Consider the following 26,489-nt stretch of genomic DNA (forward strand, 5'->3'; position numbering starts at 1 on the left):
CTGAAGATCTATACCTATGCTACAACAAAACCAGTTTTTCCTCTACAGTATGGATCCCACTAAACTCATTCCACATTGGAGGCTATCAAGGTGATGAGTGGAACGAATATGACTGGTACCTGTCAAGCACGGACTGGGACTAAGGCTGGGACACTGTCTTCACCTATAATGGCAACGACTGGACACCCTACAGTGAGTACTGGCTGGCAAACTCGGCAAAGAACTGGTCAAAAAACTATGAATATGACCAAGACATCAACCCATCTGATACTGAATTTCCATACGGAAAAGCCCCCTCTGGCTGAAACCCCGCTAGCCATGTCCGTCCGAACTTGGGATCATTTTACCAACTCCCCTTGCTACCACCTGACACAGACACTGATAATGATGAAGCTGATTCAAGTGAAGAGAACAGCCTGTAAAATGAAAAGAAAATAAAGACCCCTGTTAACAATGATGCAACAGTTAAAAATGCTAAATCAAGAGACTGTATGCTGAACAGTTAAAATGTGTAAACAAATTAACAACAGGAGGGAATATGTTAAGAGATTTTATTAATACTATCATGATATGTATATACATTAGGGGTGCAACGGATCACGGTTTATCCGAAATCCGAACCGATCCCACTCCACGGTTCGGTACGCACGTGATCCGAAGATTCGAAAAAGAAAAAAAAGTATGCGTATGGTGCGCGTCGTCAGTCTGTCAAGCGGTAGTTATGGTCAGCGCTAGCGGTCCAAGCAGCGGAGCAGAGGAGTTTGCGGCATTTAAGCAGCCCTTTGCTGCCCAGTCCGACCGGGCTAAAGCTAAAAGCTAATGGGGTGTTTAGCTGCAGACGGGAGGCCGTCGTCTGTTGTGCAAAACAAGGTTTAAACTGTGATGAACGTGCTTGAGCCACGCTATGATATCTCGTTGCGCGTCCACTTCAGTGACAAGATCGTTCCAAGTATGTATGAGCAGGAGAAGTTTAAAGTTATGGCTGAACTGTCCCAGGCATCTTCTGTTGCTCTAACTACAAATGGGTGGAGCTCCAGGGCAACGGAAAGCCACGTGACCGTGACCGCTCGTTATATCACAGCGGAGAGGTAGATACAAAGCCCTGCACTGCCCTATAGATTACATTAGATTAGATGAAACTTTATTTATTTCTCGGGTGGGTTCCTCCGGGAAATTCAGTTTCCAGTAGCACAGGACCAACAGAAGTTGCAGAATGTGAGCAGAAATATACCATGTTTACACATATATAAATACAGAGAATACAAAAGGGATAAATAGAATAAATAGGAATAAGAATACACGGGAACGGCACATTTCAAGTATTGTGAGTCTATTGCACCTTTGGATATTAACAAAAACTACTGCACAGTGAAAAGGCACTACAGCTTACTTGTTCCCCCCTCCTCTGTCCCCGTTTCCCCTCCAGCGAGGAGTTAAACAGTTTGATGGCGTGTGGGACAAAGGACTTTTTAAGTCTGCTGGTCCTTGACTTTGGGAGAAGCAACCTGTCACTGAACAGACTCCTCTGGTTGTTTATGGCCGTGTGCAGAGGATGCAGAGGATGCCCAGCATGGTCCATAATGTCCATATTGCACCATAATTTGTTTGTATATAAGTGCGTGGAATGAGTCTTCAGTTGAATGTTTTTTTAATAGACAAAAAATACTTAAATAAGTAAACGGCGAGTAGAATTTTTGTCTTTTTTTTCTATTTTTGCTGATCCGAAAATTGATCCGATCCGTGACTTTAAAACCGTGATCCGATCCGTTGCACCACTAATATACATATATGTCTTTTCTTGCGTGTTTGAATATGTTTATCCATTTTAAACTTATCTGAACAGCGCGTACCTGAGAGCAGTGTGTCATGCACCCATCTTTCCCAGCTGTCAGCAATAGATTACACACACACTCACTCAGTTCTGTTTATAATCATTGTACTTCTGCCTTATCCTCGCCCAACTGAAACCAGCATAAACTGATTTCACAGAAACCAAGATCAGCACACACTCAGCATTTCTTGAGAGCTGCAACATGATGTATGAAATGTTGTGTAACTTCTGCAATGCTATAAAATAAAGGGTTTCTGCGTGCTCAAGGGAGAGTGCCACTCGAGCTCTCACCGGTGCACGTTGCCGTTATTACACTTAAACTGTCTGAGTGTCTCTATTCAACCTGAAGAATGTCTTTTAAAATATAAACACCTGACACTTTCCCTAGTAACTAGTTACTTTGAAAGTAACAAGTAACTTGAAGTAACGTAGTTACTTTTGACAGAAGTAACTAGTAATTCAACTAAGTTACTAATTTAAAGTAACTTACCCAACACTGGTTGTGGTATGAAATCATCCTTTATTTCATTCACACAGTAACATCTTCAATAACAGAGTCTGAATGAAACTCAGGTGTTGATGCTGCTCACTGACTGAACGGTTGGTTTCAGCTCTGCTCTCTGTCTTTACTGCACAGGTGAAGGTAGAAAGTGTGACTCCAAACAAAGTAAACACTGTGACTGCATCAGAGACAAGCTGTGATCAGTTTGTTCACTCTGAGCCAGTCTGCCCAGTCAGACAACATATTTGTAGACCTGCACATGAAGGTGTGGCTCTGTCACAGTCTTCAGGTGGAGTCTCGCCTCCTTCCAGGAAGCAGCTCACCTGTGTGTCCGTGTTTAGTGTCCAGGTGTGGAGTGGAGCTTGTTGTTGGGGTTTGAAGAAACTGTAAGTTTGTTTTGTTTCCTCCTTTAACAGTTTGACTGTTTGTTTCTGTGATGTTTGGACCTAATGTTCAGCTCTTACATCAGGACAAACTTTGAATCAGATAATATCAGTTTGTTGTTAAGAAGTTGGCATTCAGCTTTTACTGAAGTGACATAAAAAAAAAAAATCAAATAAAGCAGCTTCAGCTTAGTTCAGGTTTACTGGAAGTTAATTAGAAGAAAATCCATGTGTGTATCATTTGCCTGCTGATAATTTGTGCGTATGGAGGCTGAGACTTGAGTCATGGAAACCTGCAGAAAAGTATTTAGTCTTGGCAGCTTCTTTAAGCTCCATCAATTTCCTGTTCAATCAGTACTTTGTGTTTTTAATCAGTGGATTTGAGTTTTCTTCTTTTAGTGTTTCAAGGTTTTCATCATTAATATTTGGTCTCTCATGTTTCTATAAGTTTTAAGGACCCAAATCTTCTGATATTTTTTGTTAAACACTGAGAGTTTTTCCTTTTGAACTGTTTTTAGTCAAAATGAAGCTCACTTGATTTTATTACAATTACTCATGTAAAGGTGTTACTGCTCATCACAACACAAAATACAGTAAGAACCACAAAAGATCAAAACCGAACTTTACTTAGTCCTGATTATCTGGCACCATTTTCTTTATATATCAGACACTCTGAACTCAGTCTATTTTAAACCTGTTGTAAATGTTGAAAAGATGTTAACCACTTTAACCAGGATTACAGGTTCATGTCCAGGTGATCAGGTCTGAGACCTCAGGGTGCTCGTGGCCATCAGAGGTAAAGACCCACAGAGCAGGACGTAGGTTCCCACTGTTCATGCTTTCCTTTAACAAGGACTCAGAAGAATGAAAATGAAAACCAGAAGAACTGATTTAAAAATGGAACAGAGTCGAGCTTAATAACCTGGTTAAAATGCACAAACACATAGTGTGACACCTCAGACATGAGGAAGTGTTCAGTGAAACATTCCTCTGCTGACAGCTGATGATTGAGGCACCACAGAAACTGATGGAGCTGATAGAGAAGAACAGGAATGAGACTATTTATATAAAATCCAAATCACAGATCAGATGTAATCAAACAAATGACTGATGTCTGTTAGTCTTTTTACGGCTCTGTTAAATAACATGACTTGATGTTGATGCGTCACAAAGATCAGGAGTGCTCTAAACTGAAACTATGCTGTGTGCAGTTTTTCTAATTTAAACTTCTATGAAGATTCCACAGCTGAAAACATGTAAAACACCTCTGACTCTCACAGGTGAAAACAGATTTTTTTGGTAGTAGTAATAGTAGCAGTAACCAGTGATGGTAATAACGGCGTTACAAGTAATGGCGTTACTAACGGCATTACTTTTTTCAGTAACGAGTAATCTAACTAATTACTATTCCTATCGTTACAATGCCGTTACAGTTACTAACAAGAAAATGAGGTCCGTTACTATTTTTCAACAAACAGACGGCTGAAGCTGTGTTCAGCCTCATCTTATATCAGCTGCAGGAAGTAGCTGTAAGTAATCTGGACGCTACAGCTTTAAGCAGCTGTGCGCTCCCGTGGACAGTAATCACGATCACTGTCTAGCACAACACCTGGAGCTCAGTGGAAAAAACAATCGCATGAGTGCTGCTGCTGTTTGACTGAGGAAGAATAAAGTACACTGAAAAAAAATTGGAGTGACATTTACTTAAAAAAAGCTAGGCAACTTTTTCCACACAGAAAGTGCTTGTAATCTTTACTCGGGCTATTTCTAAGTAATATTTACTTACTAGAACCATCTATTTTTTATGTGAAATACACAAGTAAATTGCACTGGCAATTCTCATCTATAGATTGTAACTTTTACTCAGAATACCATTGCATCCAATTACAAAACCCAAGTGAACATTGCTGATATTTCTTTGTGTTTCTTACTCATCTTTTCTTTGTTATATTCTATGTAATTATTAAGTAATATTTATTATGAATGTACTAGTTAATATTAATCGAATTGAATAAATATTTTTATTACTCTATTAAATAATAAATCAATATTTTCCAAAACAAATATTTGCAGCTTAAGGGACACTTTTATTTCACAGTAGAAATGGCATAGATATATTTAAAATATCTACATAACATTATAACCACAAAAAACATGGTCATAGAACTTCTTGCTCGCAAATTTCAAAACAGAGCATATACACATATACAAAAAAAAAAAAAAACATGCTATTCAAAAACACAGTGTGCACTGTCCCCTTTCTTCTAATCAACTTTCAGAACACATACATCAACTCTGTCCATTAACAGTTGCAATCACTACCTTTGCAGACATTCTCAGAACGTTCAGGACAGAAAGAACTTGTATAAAACTGAGCAACACTTGAAATTACTGTCAGAAAACAGACAAAATGCAAACAAATTAATTGTGCTGGACAAAAGCATAAATAACACTGGAACACTCACGCTAAAAGTTTCTTGTGGAGAGACTGGACCTTTGCTGACATTTTAAGGATGTCAAGCTCAAGAAACAGCTTCTGAAATTCCTCAAACGTATATTTCAGTTTCAGTGGATAACTTAAGTTGACAGCATAGATGACACCGATGAGCAGGAGGCAAGCGTTTGTCACACTTCCGCAGTCCTCCAGAATTTCTGTCCCCTCAATGATGACCGACACGTTCACAGGATCTTGGTTTTCCTGTGCCACACTGGGATGGATTACAATGATCTTCATCATGTGATTACTGCAGTCCTCTTTCAATGCTTCTTGGCTGACATCCTTCAAAAACAAACAAACCACAATTAGAAATAACTAGAATAGATTCCAAGTAAAAGAAAAGGTTAAGAGAAAAAAATTTAAAAATAAAAAGAGGTATACTCAATTTAGTATACTCAAATCAAACAATATTGGCACTTTTCATACTTAAAGTTACAGAACGTGCTTCACAGAGGCTGACCCTGAGACAAAGAAAATCACTTTTGGGGGCCATCCACCTGATGGTCTTTGATCAGCTCCTCTCCACTCTCTCCAAGATACTCAACTAAGCAACGAATGATAATGTCCCTTCAGCCATTGACATGATGCTATTAAACACAAAAAAAAAAAAAATTTTTTGCTGAAAATACACAACATATGTAACATAAATACATAACAGCACATACAGATGCAAACAGAAAGTTACCCATGGAGAATGTAAGCCTGCAGCTACATTCTAACGTTGTGAAGTGTGCAACTTAACATGAATTTCTCAACGATGTGTGTTAAGACAAGAGTCCAGTGCACGTAATAATCTGTGGGTCCAGAAACTGTCTCTGCCCAGTGAGGAAAGTTTTCTGCCTCATCACTGGACATGCAAATGAATTTTTCGCAACATATCAGTACCTCCTATCACAATATTAACTATTCAAGGACAAGAATTCCCACACACAAGAGTAATATTTTGGGAAATAATTGTATTGGAGTCTATGGGCAGCAGGAAGGGATCTCGCTGCACTCAGAGGGTCACTTTGAAAATTCTGTAAATTTCTCTGCTTTTGAGCGCATATTAAGGGAGAGATGACAGGTTTGTATACACTTGTAGAGACAATCGTGCATAAATTGTTAATTGTGGCCACAGTGTCAGGATCAGGAGAACAGTTTCAGCCAACACAGACACTGATTAAAGGACAAGTTCAGTATTTTACACTTAAAGCCCTGTTTTCAGTTTATGATGAAATCGAACGATTTTGATTGAAATTTGGACGCATGCTGCTGGCCCGAGCTTTTTTGGTTTCTGTGGTAGCACACCCCCACCTCCACAATGGCTGCATAGGTGCACTGGAACAATCCTTCCTAAAACGCATAAAACTGTTGTTTACAAAGACGTGAAACTCACCGAGTGGTCAGGAGTGTTCACTGATATGTTCACACAAAAATCGCTGCAAAAGATACTTTCCAACTGGTTTTTATTGTAGTTTTTGTCCAACTCCATTGACTTGTATTAGATGTGCTGTGATGTACGGTATTAGTCCACCACTATTCTATTCTATTATTCAAGGAAGAATGTACAGGTGTGAGGCGTTTGAAAAAATAGGTCCACAGTTTTACAACAAATGGTAAAACACCTGTTGGAAAGCATTTTTGCAGCGATTTGTGTGTGAACATATCAGTGAACACCCCTGACCTCTCAGTGAGTTTCACGTCTTTGTATGAAGCCATTGTGGAGGTGGGGGTGTGCTACCACAGAAACCAAAAAAGCTCGGGCCAGCAGCATGTGCCACACAGCTTTGTGTATGTATGTGTATGCATGTGTAATGTATATATAGATACGTGTGTGTGTGGGTGTGTGTGTGTGTGTGTGTGTGTGTCTGTGTGTGATTTACATTGCTGTGCTCGAGAGCCACCATCTACCGGAACCAAATTCCTTGTATTTGTCTGCACATATACTTGGCCAATAAACACGATTCTGATTCTGATTCTGATTCTGATTTGTCCAAATTTCAATCAAAATTGTTCGATTTCATCATAAACAATCTGAAAACAAAGCTTTAAGTCTAAAATAACAAACTTGTCCTTTAAATAAGAGTGATACATTCTCAGTGTGTATGACCTCATCTTTTCCATTAGATTATGTAATTAAAATAATTAAAAATTTTACCTTATTCAGTGAGTCCAACATTGGTTTTATTTTGGTCCCTGCAGTCCCGCCCTTCCTTCGAAATATCTCCAGGAGTTTGGTGGTGTACCCGTCCAATCTGGACAAAAACGTTCGCTCCAGATGAATTGTGGTTATTCGCTTAAACTCCTCTTTGATCTGAAATGAGAGATGAAAACACAAAATCATGTCAAAGATGACTCATGAGATCTCACATACACTTAGTTGCTGCATGAACAAGAACTGGATTTACCTGATTTTCACAGAACAGAGAAGGCCACCTCTCTAAGAGGTCTTGGATTGCGGGGCAATCCTTGACAACCTCTGTTCTTCTCATAGCGAAAGACTTCTCCATTTTCTCAGCTTTCTTCAGCTTTTTTTGCCCTTTTAAAGCCTTTAAGTGAACCCTCTTCACTGGAGCATCGTCTCTTCAGTGTGTTCACCTCCAGCTCTGGAATGGCTAATTGGTGACCTCTTAACTTTGCCCTTTAGTTGCTCATTTTATACTTTATCCTCTGTTGCCAACCATATAGGCCATTAAAAGAAATCCTGGCTCTTTGAGGCATGGGTATTTTGCTACCAAGGCTTCAGCAACAGCTAAAATCTGGACACCAGTTGGATATGCTGTGAAGCCAACTATAGTCTCTGCAAGATTCTCAAGAATGCTACTAGTTACACTTGGGTTCAAAAGTGTGCCATCATTTTCATAAGCTTGCTTTCCTGCTTCCAGTGCAAGGTCTATATCATAAGAGAAGTCTGGTATTTCAAACTTAAATGGCCATGGCTTAGACCTGTAGGATGGTCCACTCTCATCTGGGGAGGACAACAGGATTGTGTCGCATACAGATGAGGAGGAGCTTGCTTCTGTAGATAGTGGAACTGGAGATTCGACTTCTGACATGTCCACAGTAGTGAGACTCAAGATTACTGGTTCAGTTTTTACTACTTTGAGGTTAGCTTTATCTTGTACTTCCTCAATCGAGGTCAAAGTGAAGAACTGACCGTCGAAATCCATGTCCTGGTACATAACAGTGAATGGTCCTGTAATATCAAATGTCTCTCGAAAAACATCATTGAGGTCCTGAAGTGTGCTTGGGATGCCTGCAGGTAAAAGTAGTTTGTGGACATCATCCTCCCCAAAAATTATCCGCAGTTTCGCTGAGGGTGCCATATCAACAGGAAGAAGCTGCAACAACAGAGAAGAGAACTACACAGACATTTATTCACAAGCTTCTCTCCTCACATTTCAAAAGGATAGGCAAATGTGGTGGTTTAAAGTTGTCAGGCGTCTTCCTGCAAGGGTGTATGAAACCAAAGGATAAAAATCTTTAAGCTCTCTTTGCTCAAGTAACTGCACACTCCCTGTGTTCTCCAGCTCATAACTCCTCAGGTGTTCACTGTACCATGTATTTTGTTGTCTCACGAAAAAAGTCAGTTTGTTACAAATCACCATTATCTGTAACACTTCAGAAAAGTCAGGCAGTCCTGCAGTGGAACCACAACACAAGAACATTCCCACTGCATAGTTGGTGCCTAAACTGCACACATTATTGGCAACATGCACAGCTGTAACAGCAGGGAATCTGCATTTCACCAGGTCTTTTAGATCATCCTTAAGCACATCTAAAGAAACCTCTGTTGTTTTTGTGACTGCAAGTGATGGTTTGACAGAATGTGATTGATGATATGCAACCATGAGCTGGTGCTTATTTGCAAGGGACAGCAAAATATTCCTGAAACAACCAGTGTGTCTGACCACCTTCTTAGCTGTGTTTGGCCTCAAATCTCATTGTCCAGAGGGCAGCTAGGGGGCCAAATTCCCGAATGAGCTGAGGATAGTGCTCAAGGAAATGGTGCTTGGGAATGAGCTTATGTTGGGGGAAAACATCAAGGAATCTGCTTCGGTGTTCTGAAATGATGCTGTCAAGATAGCAAATGCTTTCTTCAGTATGGGCTTGAGACATGACAAGGTCCACAATGTCTTTCAGTGTCATCAGCATCTGCCATACAGGCTCTTGTTGGGGTACTTTTAAACCTATAATCAGAGGCAAAAGACGTAACACCAATACTGATTTTCGAGTCGAAAAGTTAGCAGGAATGAGATGAGGGCAATTTGTTTTATCACTCCACTTGTATGGGAAATTGGAAATGGCATCATTCAGTTCCATGAGAGAAAAATATTTTTTCTTGATCAAGTTATCAAATGCCAAAGCCAGTTCCACTGGAACAATGCCCTCCAACAGGTCATGTAAAACATCTGGAGGGTAACCAGTTGTAACATGAAAATGCTCAAGTTTTCATGTTACAAGCTTTCGACAAATCCTGCCACAGAGTGCGCCCCCAAATTATCTGCCACCACACTGACCACAGTCCCTTTAATGGCTTTCCCTAATGCTGGAACAAAAAGACCATCTTTCTCCAAGCTTTGGATATCTGTTAACAGTGGCTCTAAAACTCGCTGGAATCCAAACTGCTTGGTGTCTTCAGCCTTACACAGAATTGCAAGGTAGATTGATTTCAATGTGGAACGTAACTGCACCGGAATGTTTCCCAACACCCAATAGACAGCTGTGACTTTGTGCTTTTTTCGAGATGTCCCAAGAGGATTACATACCTCAAAGTCATCAACGTACAGGATGAGACTCACTCTGTTCTCCTCTACAGAAAAAAACTTGTTGTTTTGATAGTGAGATCCATCACGAAATGTCTGGTACTTAAAGTCATTTTCAGTTTTTTTTTCACCTTCAAATGTGTTTTCTTGAAAAGACTTACTTAGGACCTGCTCCAAGGAGGGCAATATTGGGACATACTGGAAGGTTTTGCCCCTTTTTTTTATCAAGTATGTGTTCTTCTGGTTCAACAACTGAAAAATGCTTCTTCATAAATTCTCTTCTCTTGTAATAAGTTGTGAAAGGGCCACCTGTCCCCAAGGCAGTACATACAAGGGACTGACTGACTGCGACCACCATTTCCATGCTTTAGTCTGTAGTGTTTTAACAATCCCAACCTCTTCTCTGACTTAAAGCTACATATCTTACACATCCATCTTATGTTGTGGCACCTTTAACAGACAAATTAACCATCTCAAAATTAAACCAAACTGCCACACAAAGAAATTATGTGACAAGTTAAACCTAATCGTTACTAATTTGATCTTACCTTGTGGAGTTCAAATTAGCAGTCAGAAGGTCCTGTGTTCTGTAAAAAAAAAAAAAAAAAAAAGGTTATCTATATGCTTTTCAACTAATTTCTACTAACTCAAGGATGCACACTGATATTCATTTTATTTTTATTTTTTTTACATATGTCAGCTCGGTGTCAAATTTAAAACAGGTCAATATGAAGACTTGAGTGAAATCGAGTGCGTACATCGTTTTTTTCTTGTTTGTTTTTTCAAAATACACCTCATGGGGGCGGTGCAGCAATTATTTTAAACTGGACTGTGGTCGTTTTATTCACAAAGACGTTAGTTAAGGCAGCAGGCGTGTGTTGTTTAGGTGGCCATCTAAGCTGTAAAGTGCTGTGGGAAATTCTGGACATACCTCCTGCCAGGAAAGTTAGTCAGCAAAATACACTATTTGCTAGCGCAGCTGCTTTCAGTGCGGAGAAACTGACTTAAGTAGGTGAGCCAACAGGAACGTACAAAGTTTGTTCCGCTTAAAAATTACATTCATGGTTCCACTTCTTCCCGTTTCCGTCAAGTCTGCCAACCGTTGAAATGTGGACCATGGTATGTCTGAAGAAAGACCGCTCAAATGTGGGGAGGGGCTTTGACGTCATGCTCCGAATGCAGAGAAGGTGGCCATATTCACTGATGTCACTCCATTACATTTTACTTGGAAATATCAACTAATTAAGCCAATGAATTGGTTTAGTGAATATTACTTGGATCGAATGATTCAATTTACATACAAAACTGAAGACACATAATTACAAACAATCCTCAATTAATGCACTAAAAGAAAAACTGCTATTTTAAAGTAATAGCACTGAATTTGTATTTTTTTGTAAAATTTATATAGATAATTGAAATAATAATTACAGGGCCAAAAAACCATTTTTTTCAGTGTAGTTGTGGTAAGTCAATCACATGACCACTTAAAGTGTGTCAGAACAATGAGGCGACTGCTGTCTCCAAGTAGAATAAGGAGTGATACACCTGCTGCTGTCAGACCTGCAGGTATCAGGCTGTGATGTTCTCCTTTATAGTGGACAGAAATTATTTTTTTGGAGTGGCACAAATAATTTGTGGCATCTTATTGAAGAACAGCTGATTGTTCTGTAAATAGTTTGAAATGGTTATTTAAAAAAAATCAAGGTAAAGGGTAAATGGAAGTAAATAACTTTGTTTGCAAAACTTGTGCATAGGATTTTACAATTGACAATTTGTATTTGCATTTAAAGTTATGAAATATGATTCATTAAACATGTTTGTGGTTGTTACAGTAAAAAATATAACTTTTTCTACTCTGATTCTATGTTTTTGTCTGATTTTAGATCAATTGTGTTAATACAGTATGTCAAAATGAAAACATGACTGCAAATTCAGGCACGCGAGGTTGTGCTGAAAACGATAAAACCAAACAAGACAAAGTAAATAGTTTTTAAAGGTAAAATGTGGAGGAAACATCAAAAGTAGTTAAAAATGGCCAATTATACCCTGGACCCCAGAGGGTTAAATGGGTTTTTTTTAAGTAACACAAAAGTTACTTTTCAAGTAATTAATTACTTTTAGCTTATTGTAACTCAGTTACTAACTCAGTTACCTTTTTGAAGAAGTAACTAGTAACTATAATTAATTACTTGCCCAACACTGGTAGTAATATACTTCTGCTGTGACATTTTTACTGTGAAATGTACTGATGTAAACAAAAAAAAAAACAAATTCTATTTTCTAATAACAAATTTTCATATTTACATATTGTTTGTTTTGTCAGACAGTACATTTTTTTCAAGTCAGCACATTAATTTGTGGCTTCATCAGTGTAGAAAAGTGAATGTTTAAACTTTGTTTAGTTCCAGTCACACAATGAATCGCTTTCTTGGTTTCATTCAAACATCATATACAGTGGGGCAAAAAAGTATTTAGTCAGCCACCGATTGTGCAAGTGCCCCCACCTAAAATGATGACAGAGGCCAGTAATTTGCACCAGAGGTACACGTCAACTGTGAGAGACAGAATGTGAAAAAAATCCATGAATACACATGGTAGGATTTGTAAAGAATTTATTAAAGTAAATCAGGGTGGCAAATAAGTATTTGGTCAATAACAAAAATACAACTCAATACTTTGTAACATAACCTTTGTTGGCAATAACAGAGGCCAAACGTTTACTATAGGTCTTTACCAGGTTTGCACACACAGTAGCTGGTATTTTGGCCCATTCCTCCATGCAGATCTTCTCCAGAGCAGTGATGTTTTGGGGCTGTCGCCGAGCAACACGGACTTTCAACTCCCGCCACAGATTTTCTATGGGGTTGAGGTCTGGAGACTGGCTAGGCCACTCCAGGACTTTCAAATGCTTCTTACGGAGCCACTCCTTTGTTGCCCAGGCGGTGTGTTTTGGATCATTGTCATGTTGGAAGACCCAGCGCGTTTCATCTTCAAAGTTCTCACTGATGGAAGGAGGTTTTGGCTCAAAATCTCACGATACATGGCCCCATTCATTCTGTCCTTAACACGGATCAGTCGTCCTGTCCCCTTGGCAGAAAAAACAGCCCCATAGCATGATGTTTTCACCCCATGCTTCACAGTAGGTATGGTGTTCTTGGGATGCAACTCAGTATTCTTCGTCCTCCAAACACGACGAGTTGAGTTTATACCAAAAAGTTCTACTTTGGTTTCATCTGACCACATGACATTCTCCCAATCCTCTGCTGTGTCATCCATGTGCTCTCTGGCAAACTTCAGACGGGCCTGGACATGCACTGGCTTCAGCAGCGAACACGTCTGGCACTGCGGGATCTGATTCCCTGCCGTTTTAGTGTGTTACTGATGGTGACCTTTGTTACTTTGGTCCCAGCTCTCTGCAGGTCATTCTCCAGGTCCCCCCGTGTGGTTCTGGGATCTTTGCTCACCATGATCATTTTGACCCCACGGGATGAGATCTTGCGTGGAGCCCCAGATCGTGGGAGATTATCAGTGGTCTTGTATGTCTTCCATTTTCTGATGATTGCTCCCACAGTTGATTTTTTCACACCAAGCTGCTTGCCTATTGTAGATTCACTCTTCCCAGCCTGGTGCAGGTCTACAATACTTTTCCTGGTGTCCTTCAAGAGCTCTTTGGTCTTGGCCATGGCGGAGTTTGGAGTCTGACTGTTTGAGGCTGTGGACAGGTGTCTTTTATACAGATGATGAGTTCGAACAGGTGCCATTCATACAGGCAACGAGTGGGGGACAGAAAAGCGTCTTACAGAAGACGTTACAGGTCTGTGGGAGCCAGGGATTGTCCATGTTTGAGGTGACCAAATACTTATTTGCCACCCTGATTTACGAATAAATTCTTTACAAATCCTACCATGTGTATTCATGGATTTTTTTTTCACATTCTGTCTCTCACAGTTGACGTGTACCTCTGGTGCAAATTACTGGCCTCTGTCATCATTTTAGGTGGGGGCACTTGCACAATCGGTGGCTGACTAAATACTTTTTTGCCCCACTGTAAACACTATGTGAGCTCTTTATATTGTCGTGGTTGTTAGTACCGTTGCCTTACAGCAAGAAGGTCCTGAGTTCAATTCCACCATCAGGCAAGGGTCTGTCTGTGTTTGCTTCCTCCAACAGTCCAAACACATGCAGTCATTGGTGTGATTGTGAGTCTGCCTGTCTCTGTGTGTTAGACCGGTGATTGATTGCAAATTGATTCCTGTTAAAACTGTTAAAACTCTGATTTAGTGAAGTTTTCTTAGAGAACTTTTATTTTAATATCAGAGAAAATAAGCCAACACATTTACACCTCTCCCTCCATAACTAAAGGGTGTATGAAGTGCAGAACCGAAAACGTTAGAGTAGTTATGCAAATATGTGATGTCTTGATAAATCGAGCAGATATTAGAAGTTTACACAGCACCATTCTGGCATGAAAATATCTTAAAAGTTTATTTTGTGACCCAGAAAGAGTAATATTTCAAACTCTGCCACTCTGTGTTCCTCCGCCACTGCCTCATTTGAGTTTTTCGGCGAAATGGATTCTGGGATATTGCATTTTGTCATTTCGAGCTGATTGGAGACCAGAACAGCCAATCACATATTTTTTGCATCCTAGTCAGTAATTGCCTGGTTTTATGGCACAAATAAAACGGTGTACAGAAAGAGTTGAGCGAGCAAGCGCAAATGCAAAAACTGAGCGTAAGGGGTCGCTATCGTGTGTGTGTGTGTGTGTGTGTGGATAATAGCAAAGACAGAAACATTTTTTGCAATGAATGAATGAATGAAGCAATGAATTTCGTTCACCCAAATTTAGCTTTTCTTCGCTAAAAATACATTTCTCCTCAAAATGCAAAACTTGCACCTGCAAATTATTTTTTTTCCAAGCGCTCAGAATAGTGGCACAAAAATAACACCATAGATATGCTGCTCAGTGATGGTGGTGACTGTCAAAGCAGAGCCAATGAGAATCAGTAAAACCCACTATTGATCATGTATCTGATCACATGATCAATAGTGGGTCAGTGACCCTCTTTCTTTCCCTCTCAGGTTTAAATATCTGGGACTCCCCACCGTTTGGTGGAACTGAAGAATCTTCTCAGATTAAACGTCTTCAAGAAACTTACAGAAATCTCTTTTCTATCCAAGCTCCTTAGATCACATGACCTGATGACTGAACCTACAGACATATTGACCTGGTTTCTAGGTTACATGACAGGTCAGAGGTCAGCGATTCAGTTACTTCTGTTTATGTGAACTCACTGAGTGTTTGTGGTTTACCTCTCAGACTGACTGAAGATGATGATGGAGGAAGAGGAGGACAGAGTGGAGTCTACAGGGTCCAGCTGTCCGTCTGTGAGGAGTGACCGGTCCAAAGAACTAAATCCTCCAGGCTTCAGTGGTGAACCTGGACCAACGAGGTCAGAGAGCTGAACTCACTGAGTAAAAGCAATAATTCTGCACTGACATTATAATCAGTGTTGATTCTGGTTGATTTTCTGTGTTTGTGAGCTGAGAGGAAATGAAAATGAATTTGTAACAAAAATCAGTTTTATCCAGTTTTCCTGTAAAAAGCTGAACTCTAATCTTAGGCTACGTTCACACTGCAGGTCTTAATGCTCAATTCCGATTTTTTGATCAAATCCGATTTTTTTGTCTGCTTGTTCACACTACAAATAAAATGCGACAGCAAACGCTCTCCAGTGTGAACGCTCAAAGCGGCCCGCATGCGCAAAAGAAGACGTCACACACAACGTGCTCTGTTTAGACCCAGAGCAAACAATATTGTTTGACTGATGGCCCTTAATATAAAGACTTTGGACTTTACGTTTCCCAATTTTTGCTTTAAGTTATTTTGTTATTTACATAATAATGTAAATAACCTAATAATGATCCTTATTGCTGTTTTAGAGGAGCGATGCTTCAAAGAATAGTTGCAGGTTTCTGTCAGAATCTGCAGATTACACAGTACAAATAAAATGTTCACGTTGTCTTCCCAACAGTTTCACTAACATCTACACTGGATGGCCAGGAAGCATTCGCGATGTCTTCTCGGGCGCTCCTCCGGCGCTGATAGTTGGCGTCCGTCTTGTGTCAGTGATGTAAAAGACGGATTTAATGCGACACGACCGTTCAAACAGCAGTTGCTTTCGAAAACATCGGATATGTATCGGATTCAGTACCATATACGAAAGTGACCCAGATCGGATTTGAAAATATCAGATTTATGCCGTTCACACTGTCATACCATGATCGGATATGGGTCGCATAGGGTCAAAAAAATCGGATTTGATGCGCTTTCGCCTGCAGTGTGAACGTAGACTAAGAGGACTGTTACTGATAGGAAACTGTGTGATCACAGCTGCTTCAATCATCTTTGTGTCTGCAGAGGTCAGGGGTCACCGTCTGCAGGGTCCAGCTGTCTGTCTGTGAGGAGTGACTGGTCCAAAGATCCACCTCCATACTTCAGTGCTGATCCTGAACCAACGAGGTCAGAGAGCTCTGATGACTCCTTTACATGTTTGTGTTTCCTGGATAAATCTGACCTGAAACATCCTCAGATTGTTACAAAGATTCATTAAAAACAAAACAAGGAAAGAGAAAAGATCCAAATGTTAGACTTGGTCATTTGCTGTTTGAGGACAGTGATGCTCATATCTGTGGGGAAAGTGTGACCTGAGTGGGTTCATGTTTGTCTTTAAAGAGCTGCTCTGATTCTCTTTGTGTCTGATCTGTTACAGTTTTTTCTGATTGCTTAAGCACATTTTTTGTAACTATTGGCTATTTTTGCAAAACTCTACACACAAATAAGAAAACCTGTCACCCAATTATCAAAACAGTGTAGTTCTCTTGCAAAAGCGAAAACAGCTACATTAACTCTTCACACCTTCGTAAAAACTGGTGTTTTCGTATCAAGTGTTTTCATATCAAGTACACACAAGCCATCATCTACTAAGCACACAATGCGCCAACTGCACACTGATGGTATGAATACAAAACACAGCTGGCTTTTCCTTTCTCTGTGTACAGATGTCAATTTGAGGTCACACTTTTGTCATAGTGTCATGTAAACATACAAGGATCCAAACTTCAAGTATTGGTGTTTATTCAACCTCATCAAAACCAAGACAAAGTCAGAACACAAAATAGGAATTTCACAAAAAAGGACAAAAAAAAGACAATCAGCCTACATCATGTCGTCTTTCTGGGTCCGGCCACAAAATTTCGTCCACATCGCATGCGATATCCAAGGCACCGGGGAAAATATCTCCTTGAATGCCGTATCCAGGCCTGACATGATGCCTGGTCAATATCTCCACATGCCTCCTCCATTGCCTGTAAAAGGGCTACCTGTTGATGAGGATGACGGTCGTACACTTTCCAGCGCCAGGCAGAGAAGAACTCCTTGATGGGATTTAAGAATGGAGAGTATGGAGGGAGGTTCAGTGCCATGAAGGATGGGTGGTCTGTAAACCAGTTGTGGACCAAAGCAGCCCTATGGAAACTAACAGTGTCCCATATGATGACATATCGGGTCTGCTCTGGTCTCTGAACAGTGAGCATGTCATGCAAGGTGTCCAGGAATGCAATAATGTGTGCAGTGGTGTATGGGCCTATGGTTGCATGATGGTGAACAACACCATTTTGGCTTACAGCTGCACACATGGTTATGTTACCACCACGTTGTCCTGGGACATTGATGATGGCACGGTGTCCAATAATGTTCCTGCCACGTCTCCTGGTTTTACTGAGGTTAAAACCGGCCTCATCCACACAAAGTAGCTCATGTCCCATTGCATCTGCTTCTAGTTCCATCACTCTCTGGACAAGACAAAACAAATGCAACACATCAGGCCCATGCACAGCACTACAGTATGCACTTCCAAATTCAGAACCAATGACACTAGCTTACCTGCCCATAGTCATATTGCAGTTGATTTACACGTTCTGTGTTTCTCTCGAAAGGAACTCTGTAAATTTGCTTCATTCTTATTCTGTGGCGCGCAAGTACACAACTTAGTGCAGAAATGCTTGCACTGTGTATATTTTGAAAGATGGTGTCATTATCAATTATGCGCTGCTGTATGTCGCGCAGTCTTATTGCATTATTGGCAATCACCATGTTCACTATATGGGTCTCTTGCTCTGGAGTGAACATTCTGCCTCTGCCCCCAACATCTGGATGTCTGGCAATTCTGTAAAGTAACAATTTCAGTATTTTTGCATGTATGGTACTGTTGTGTTTCTCATTAGAGTATGGCAGTGCTGCAAAGTACTTACCGATTCTCATTTCAAAATGTCCTAATGATGCCTGCCACAGTGTAGCAGCGGAGTTTAGGCTGAACCCATTGGCCAGCTTCCCTCAGGGTCATCCCATGGTTGATGACATGGTCCACTATTGTAGCTCTGATGTCATCAGTTATTCTCTTTCTTACTCTTCTTACCCTTCCTCTTTCCCCTCCTCGTCCTCTACTTGCTCCTCCACGTCCTCTTCCTCCAACTTCTTCACCTCCACGTCCTCTTCCTCCAACTTCTTCACCTCCACGTCCTCTCCCTCGGCCTCCTCTGATTCTCACTCTTCTCACTCATGCTGCTCCTTCCATTGTACTCCACATAGACAGCTTACCTGTGGCCTGTTTATAGTGCTTAGGCTGATTGCAAAGTGGACTAATTATCTAAAACAGTTTTCACATGTGAAAGTGTGCCAGACAGTTAGCAAAATAGTGTTAATGATAGCCATGCATGTGTATAATTTTGCTAGGAGTGTGTTGGAAATTTCGTAATTGACTGTAAACAGTCTGAGAGGTCACACAGAGACCCAGCAGCTAAAGCCTGGATCATACTGGCTGCTGTTAATGAGACTCCATCAGGACAACACTGAACCACAGTGCTGTTCATGGAAATCAATCAATAAATTCAGTGCAACTTTACCAAAAGTACTGACTCGTCTGCCTTCACACACATGTAAACTTCAGTGACGTCATATTCTGAATCCACAGCATTTACAGTTTTTTCTGAATGCTTAAACCCTAACTGTGATTCTTATAGCACAATTTCTAAAACTATTAATACTTATAGCAAAACCACTCACTGAGTCTGCAAAACTAAAAGCACAAACACTGCTTTGCACTCAGTTCGCCATTTTGTAACACACACTTTGCAAACCTGTAGCTACAATCCACTGCACAGCACTCTTTTTGCACAACTGTAAACACAACTCACTGCTTTACACTCAATTTCCAAATAATCAACGCACTCCTAGCAAAACTATACACATTTATGGCCATTATTTACACTATTTTGCCAACTGTCTGGCACACTGTCACATGTGAAAACTGTTTTAGATAATTAGTTCACTTCAGCCTAAGCACTATAATACAGGTAAGCTGTGTGTGTGGAGTACAATGGAGGGAGCAGTAAGGGTGAGAATTAGAGGAGGCCGAGGAAGAGGACGTGGAGGTGAAGAAGTAGGATGAAGAGGACAACAAGGACAAGGAGGAGCAAGAGGAGGACGAGGAGGGGGGAGAGGAAGACGAGGAGGGGGGAGAGGAAGGGTAAGAAGAGTAAGAAACAGAATTGCTGATGACATCAGAGCTACAATAGTGGACCATGTAATCAACCGTGGAGTGACCCTTAGGGAAGCTGGCCAATGGGTTCAGCCTAACTCGAGCTGCTACACTGTAGCAAGCATCATAAGGACACTTCGAAATGAGAATCGGTTAGTACAGTCACTTTGTACTAAGATTTATAGCACTGCCATATTCTAATGAGAAACACAAAAATACCATAGATGTAAAAATACTGAAATTGTTACTTTACAGAATTGCTAGACAACCAGATGCTGGGGCAGAGGAAGCATGTTCACTGCAGACCAAGAAACCCATATGGCGATTGCAAATAATCCTATACTTGGAAATAAACACTTGTGTTTGTTTTGATGTGTGTGAATAAACACCAGTACTTGAAGTTTGGATCCCTCTGTGCTTACAGATCTATGACAAAAGTATGACCCCAAACTGACATAGCCTACCTTGTGCACAGAGAAAGCAAAAGCCAGATGTGTTTTTTATTCATACCATCAGTGTGTAGTTGGTGTATTGTGTGCTTGTTAATATGATGGCTTGTGTTAACTGTTGGATACGAAAATATCATTTTTACAAAGGTGTGGAGAGTTAAGCAAGGGTTATTCGCTTTTGCAAGAAAACTACAATGTTTTGCTGATAGGGTGAAGGGTTTTCTTATTTGTGTGTAGAGTTTTGCAAAAATAGCCAATAGTTACAGAAAATGTGCTTAAGCCATCAGAAAAAACTGTAATATGATGTCAGCCAAGAGTTCAACATATAACAGCTGAAACTGTTTTAAAAAGTTTTTTTCACAGGTTTTAAATGTGTTTACGGGAATTTTTAACGGTTCTTTCAGAAGCACATACGTGATGTCAAACACAGGGAAGCAGCAAAACTGATTGAACACAGCTTTTAGAGGCTAAATTCACATTTTAATAATGAAAGTGGCTTCGTGTGTGTGTGTCCATGGTTCCTCCACAGAGTGGACCAGCAGAGCTCAGAGGTTCCCAGTGGTCAGTCTGCCCAGCAGCATCAAACACAGCTGGACTCCATATTTATGGTCTGTACATGTACAACAACTACTTTTATTATTGATATTAATAATAATACGTTTATTTATAGGTCCCATCAGAACATCAAGGACTCTGTGGACTAAATGACCAACAGTAAACAAACTTTGAAATCAGACGGTGCAAATGTGATCACAGGGAAACGTTTTGAACATCGAGGCTTTACAGTTTTTTCTGATTGCTTAAGCACATTTTTTGTAACTATTGGCTATTTTTGCACAACTCTACACACAAATAAGAAAACCTGTCACCCAATTATCAAAACAGTGTAGTTCTCTTGCAAAAGCGAACACAGCTAGATTGACTCTTCACAACTTCGTAAAAATGGTGTTTTCGTATCAAACAGTACACACAAGCCATCATCTACTAAGCACACAATGCGCCAACTGCACACTGATGGTATGAATACAAAACACATCTGGCTTTTGCTTTCTCTGTGTACAGATGTCAATTTGAGGTCACACTTTTGTCATAGTGTCATGTAAACATACAAGGATCCAAACTTCAAGTATTGGTGTTTATTCACACTCATCAAAACCAAGACAAAGTCAGAACACAAAATAGGAATTTCACAAAAAAAAGGGGAAAAAAAAAGACAATCAGCCTACATCATGTCGTCTTTCTGGGTCCGGCCACAAAATTTCGTCCACATCGCATGCGATATCCTCCAGTCCAAGGCACCGAATATATCTCCTTGAATGCCGTATCCAGGCCTGACATGATGCCTGGTCAATATCTCCACATGCAAGTACACGACTTAGTGTAGAAATGCTTGCACTGTGTATATTTTGAAAGATGGTGTCATTATCAATTATGCGCTGCTGTATGTCGCGCAGTCTTATTGCATTATTGGCATGCTGCATGTTCACTATATGGGTCTCTTGCTCTGGAGTGAACATTCTGCCTCTGCCCCCAACAGCTGGACGTCTGGCAATTCTGTAAAGTAACAATTTCAGTATTTTTGCATGTATGGTACTGTTGTGTTTCTCATTAGTGTATGGCAGTGGTACAAAGTACTTACCGATTCTCATTTCAAAATGTCCTAATGATGCCTGCCACAGTGTAGCAGCTCAGTTTAGGCTGAACCCGTTGGCCAGCTTCCCTCAGGGTCATCCCATGGTTGATGACATGGTCCACTATTGTAGCTCTGATGTCATCAGTTATTCTGTTTCTTACTCTTCTCACCCTTCCTCTTTCCCCTCCTCATCCTCTTCTTGCTCCTCCACGTCCTATTCCTCCAACTTCTTCACCTCCACGTCCTCTCCCTCGGCCTCCTCTGATTCTCACTCTTCTCACTCTTGCTGCTCCTTCCATTGTACTCCACATAGACAGCTTACCTGTGGCCTGTTTATAGTGCTTAGGCTGACTGCAAAGTGGACTAATTTTCTAAAACAGTTTTCACATGTGAAAGTGTGCCAGACAGTTAGCAAAATAGTGTTAATGATAGCCATGCATGTGTATAATTTTGCGAGGAGTGTGTTGGAAATTTGGTAATTGAGTGTAAGCAGTGAATTGTGCCTACAGTTTTGCAAAGTGTGTGTTACAAAATGGCAAACTGAGTGCAAAGCAGTGTTTGTGCTTTTAGTTTTGCAAACTCAGTGAGTGGTTTTGCTATAACTATTAATAGTTTTAGAAATTGTGCTATAAAAATCACAGTTAGGGTTTAAGCATTCAGAAAAAACTGTAAACAAAAACCAAAGTGAAACAGTTTGTAGTTGAGATCAGTGAGAATGAAGCTGAATAACTGTTTCTTCAATAACTTTGTCAATGACAAATATGATGTAAATTAGCAGCATTAGCACTTACTAATGATGTTAGTCGACACTTGGCTGTATTGAGACGACCACATTAGGTGGTCCTCAACTGTAATGGAAACCAGTGGATCCAGTCCAGTCGTGGTGACCTGTGGTGAGTCGATCTGAGCAGCTGCTAATGGAAACAGGGCCATAGATGTGTTTGTGCTTAATAACAATGAATCAAAGGATTTTTACATTACTGTTAAAATCTCATGTTGTTTGTTAAAGTGTGCAGTTCAGGGTGTGTTACTAAAACTGTGGTTTGCTCACTTTCCAAAGACCCAGCCCCCATAAAAAGCAGCCAATCAGCTTCTAAGAGTTGCACACCCACACATATCTATCAAGTTAACTCTGGTCTAACACACTTGGATTTAGCTTGAAGGGGGTTCCTGTACGAGGACTGAAAATAATTTAGCAGCAGCCAAAGAACAACTTTGACACACCTTCATAAAGCCTGCAGAGCACTTAAAAAAAGAAAAACTAGCTGAAAGTCTGGCTGCTCTTATGAAAAGTACAGAGAAATTATGGGTCACTCAACACTTGTGCACAATATAAGAGTTTAAATAAATCTAAAGAATAAGTCAAATCCTACAATCATACTGAGAAAATCATCTACAGCTAATTATCCAAGTGCATTTGTTTAAGACAGCTCCATCTGCTGGTGGCCCTCTGCAGGTGCATGAAAGGGGCATGTTTATAGTCAAAGTAGTAGAGAAAGTAAACCCCTTGAGAAAGAGGAGGACTCTCAGCAGCTTCCAGCTCATATTCAGACATTTGACTTATTACTGAAAGCAGCAGGTTTGAGTGTCTGTACCTTTATTAGAAGAGATAACATGGCCATAGTAATTAGAGTTGATTGAGCAATCCTGTCCTTGTAATGTACTTTATGATTTAGCCCCCTCCTCCATTCAGAGATGGTCTTTCCCTTTTCACATAAATGGCCTCCTTGACTCCGCCCTCAAACCAGTGTTCACATTTCCTCAGGACCTTCTTGATGTGATGTTCTTCTGCTTCCCTGGCTGCTGTGTCTGTGGGGATGGTGTTCACTCTGTGTTGTAGCGTCCTGATGATGCCCAGTTTGTGCTCAAGTGGATGATGAGAGTCAAACCTAAAACACTGATCTGTATGTGTAAACAGAGTGAACCTTTAAGACCAGTTAGCTGTACAATCAACTCAGTCACCTGAAACATCTCCAAGTTTCTGGCTTCGATCATCAACCTTTTGATAGTTCAGTTCTGAACACCAGTGAAATGTTTCTCCCACTGAAATCACTGCATTCATATGAACAGAATCAACTTTTTGGGATCATGGAGTTGTGGAGAATGTCTCAGTTAATCAGATAAAGTAAAAAAAAAAAAAATCGTTGGGCATCTTTCTTTGCCTTTAGACAATAACTCTGATGGCAAAAGAGCCAAACGGGACAGGCAAAAAAAAAAAAAAAAAAAAAAAAAAAAAATCAGATAAAGTCAAACTTATAATTGATGAAGAGATCATGGATGATATGCCCCTTGATCATAAAGAAGTGGATGTTATGTAGACTTTAGTTCAGAGTGGTGGGTCATTCATAAAGTATTCTGTTCCAGCTGCTGGAGGACAACATCATCACTTTTGTGAAGAACGAGCTGAAGACGATCCAGAAGGTTCTGAGACCAAATAAGCCCCAGTGCTTGGAGTTTCAGAGGAAGGATGATGAGCAGAGGAGACAGAGCAGAGAGGCATTTGTGAAGATCACAGTGGACTTCATGAGGAGAATGAAGCAGGAGGAGCTGGCTGACCGTCTGCAGAGACGTAAGAGGATTTATCTAAAGATTTAAGCTGCTGGATAAATGAGAGACTTATGACACCAGTGTGTTCAGTCATTTCTCAGTGGGTCAGAAATTGTCATCAGCATTTTATGATTATTGAAGTTGTATTTTTATTATTGTTATTCAGAACTTCCAGCTGCAGTTTGTCATCGTAAACTTAAGTCTGCACTGAAGAAGAAGTTCGAGTGTGTGTTTGAGGGCATCGCTAAAGCAGGAAACCCAACCCTTCTGAATCAGATCTACACAGAGCTCTACATCACAGAGGGAGGGACTGCAGAGGTCAATGATGAACATGAGGTCAGACAGATTGAAACAGCATCCAGGAAACCAGACAGACCAGAAACAACAATCAGACAAGAAGACATCTTTAAAGCCTCACCTGGAAGAGATGAACCAATCAGAACAGTGCTGACAAAGGGAGTGGCTGGCATTGGGAAAACAGTCTTAACACAGAAATACACCCTGGACTGGGCTGAAGACAAAGCCAACCAGGACATCCAGTTTATATTTCCATTCACTTTCAGAGAGCTGAATGTGCTGAAAGAGGAAAAGTTCAGCTTGGTGGAACTTGTTCATCACTTCTTTACTGAAACCAAAGAAGCAGGAATCTGCAGCTTTGAAGACTTCCAGGTTGTGTTCATCTTTGATGGTCTGGATGAGTGTCGACTTCCTCTGGACTTCCACAAAACTACAATCCTAACTGACCCTAGAAAGTCCACCTCAGTGGATGTGCTGCTGATAAACCTCATCAGGGGGAAACTGCTTCCCTCTGCTCGCCTCTGGATAACCACACGACCTGCAGCAGCCAATCAGATCCCTCCTGACTGTGTTGGCATGGTGACAGAGATCAGAGGTTTCACTGACCCCCAGAAGGTGGAGTACTTCAGGAAGAGATTCAGAGATAAGAAGCATGTCAGCAGGATCATCTCCCACATCAAGACATCACGAAGCCTCCACATCATGTGTCACATCCCAGTCTTCTGCTGGATCACTGCTACAGTTCTGGAGGATGTGCTGGAAACCAGAGAGGGAGGACAGCTGCCCAAGACCCTGACTGAGATATACATCCACTTCCTGGTGGTTCAGGCCAAAGTGAAGAAGGTCAAGTATGATGGAGGAGCTGAGACAGATCCACCTTGGAATCCAGAGAGCAGGAAGATGATGGAGTCTCTGGGAAAACTGGCTTTTGATCAGCTGCAGAAAGGAAACCTGATCTTCTATGAATCAGACCTGACAGAGTGTGGCATCGATATCAGAGCAGCCTCAGTGTACTCAGGAGTGTTCACACAGATCTTTAAAGAGGAGAGAGGACTGTACCAGGACAAGGTGTTCTGCTTCATCCATCTGAGTGTTCAGGAGTTTCTGGCTGCTCTTCATGTCCATCTGACCTTTATCAACTCTGACCTCAATCTGGTACAAGAACGACAAACAACGTCAAGGCGGTCAAGCTCTTTTAGACAAAAAGAGTTTCTCCACCAGAGTGCTGTGAACAAGGCCTTACAGAGTCCAAATGGACACCTGGACTTGTTCCTCCGCTTCCTCCTGGGTCTTTCACTGCAGACCAATCAGACTCTCCTACGAGGTCTGCTGACACAGACAGGAAGTATCTCACTGACCAATCAGGAAACAGTCCAGTACATCAGGAAGAAGCTCAGTGAGAATCTGTCTGCAGAGAAAAGCATCAATCTGTTCCACTGTCTGAATGAACTGAATGATCGTTCTCTAGTGGAGGAGATCCAACAGTCCCTGAGATCAGGACGTCTCTCCACAGATAAACTGTCTCCTGCTCAGTGGTCAGCTCTGGTCTTCATCTTACTGTCATCAGAAGAAGATCTGGATGTGTTTGACCTGCAGAAATACTCTGCTTCAGAGGAGGCTCTTCTGAGGCTGCTGCCAGTGGTCAAAGCCTCCAACAAAGCTCTGTGAGTAAACATGTGATCAGTCTTTTATTTATCACATAAACAGTGTAATGTGTGATGGAAGTAAGTGCCTTATACACTATCTTGAACAAACAATACAATGACAGCTACTATGTAATGAATATTACCCTGAGCTTGAAACAATCTCAAAATAAATGTTAACATCCAACATGAAGATCACATAATATATGGAACAAGTAGTCCTCACAGAAATAGATTCTTGGCAAAGGTGATGACCATATTGCCTGTTTGTAGATTCCTTTGTGACATGTTCTGGATCAGCCTGTTTACAGGCTTCACCATTCGGCCCACTCTTGTTATGATCTCACCTACTGCTTT

The 26,489-nt window shown here is 40.8% G+C and overlaps 1 protein-coding gene across 1 annotated transcript; it reads left to right on the forward strand.

The window, feature by feature from the left end:
• Positions 1 to 15,175: 15,175 nt before the first annotated feature.
• LOC120438048 (protein NLRC3-like) lies at positions 15,176 to 26,157 on the forward strand. The gene is made up of 6 exons (XM_039608505.1): positions 15,176 to 15,215; positions 15,285 to 15,417; positions 16,386 to 16,487; positions 20,542 to 20,620; positions 24,010 to 24,214; positions 24,368 to 26,157. The coding sequence occupies exons 2-6, from the start codon at positions 15,296 to 15,298 to the stop codon at positions 26,155 to 26,157; spliced, it is 2,298 nt and encodes a 765-aa protein (XP_039464439.1). The 5' UTR covers positions 15,176 to 15,215; positions 15,285 to 15,295.
• The last annotated feature ends 332 nt before the right edge of the window (positions 26,158 to 26,489 follow it).

This window comes from Oreochromis aureus, linkage group 3 (genome assembly GCF_013358895.1).
Source record: "Oreochromis aureus strain Israel breed Guangdong linkage group 3, ZZ_aureus, whole genome shotgun sequence".
NCBI classification, from domain to species: Eukaryota; Metazoa; Chordata; class Actinopteri; order Cichliformes; family Cichlidae; genus Oreochromis; species Oreochromis aureus.

Coding starts and splice junctions, on each gene's coding strand:
- LOC120438048 (XM_039608505.1), top strand. CDS start 15,296: ATGATGATGGAGGAAGAGGAGGACAGAGTGGAGTCTACAGGGTCCAGC. Junction 16,488..20,541: donor GCTGATCCTGAACCAACGAG/GTCAGAGAGCTC, acceptor GTTCCTCCACAG/AGTGGACCAGCAGAGCTCAG. Junction 20,621..24,009: donor AGCTGGACTCCATATTTATG/GTCTGTACATGT, acceptor ATTCTGTTCCAG/CTGCTGGAGGACAACATCAT.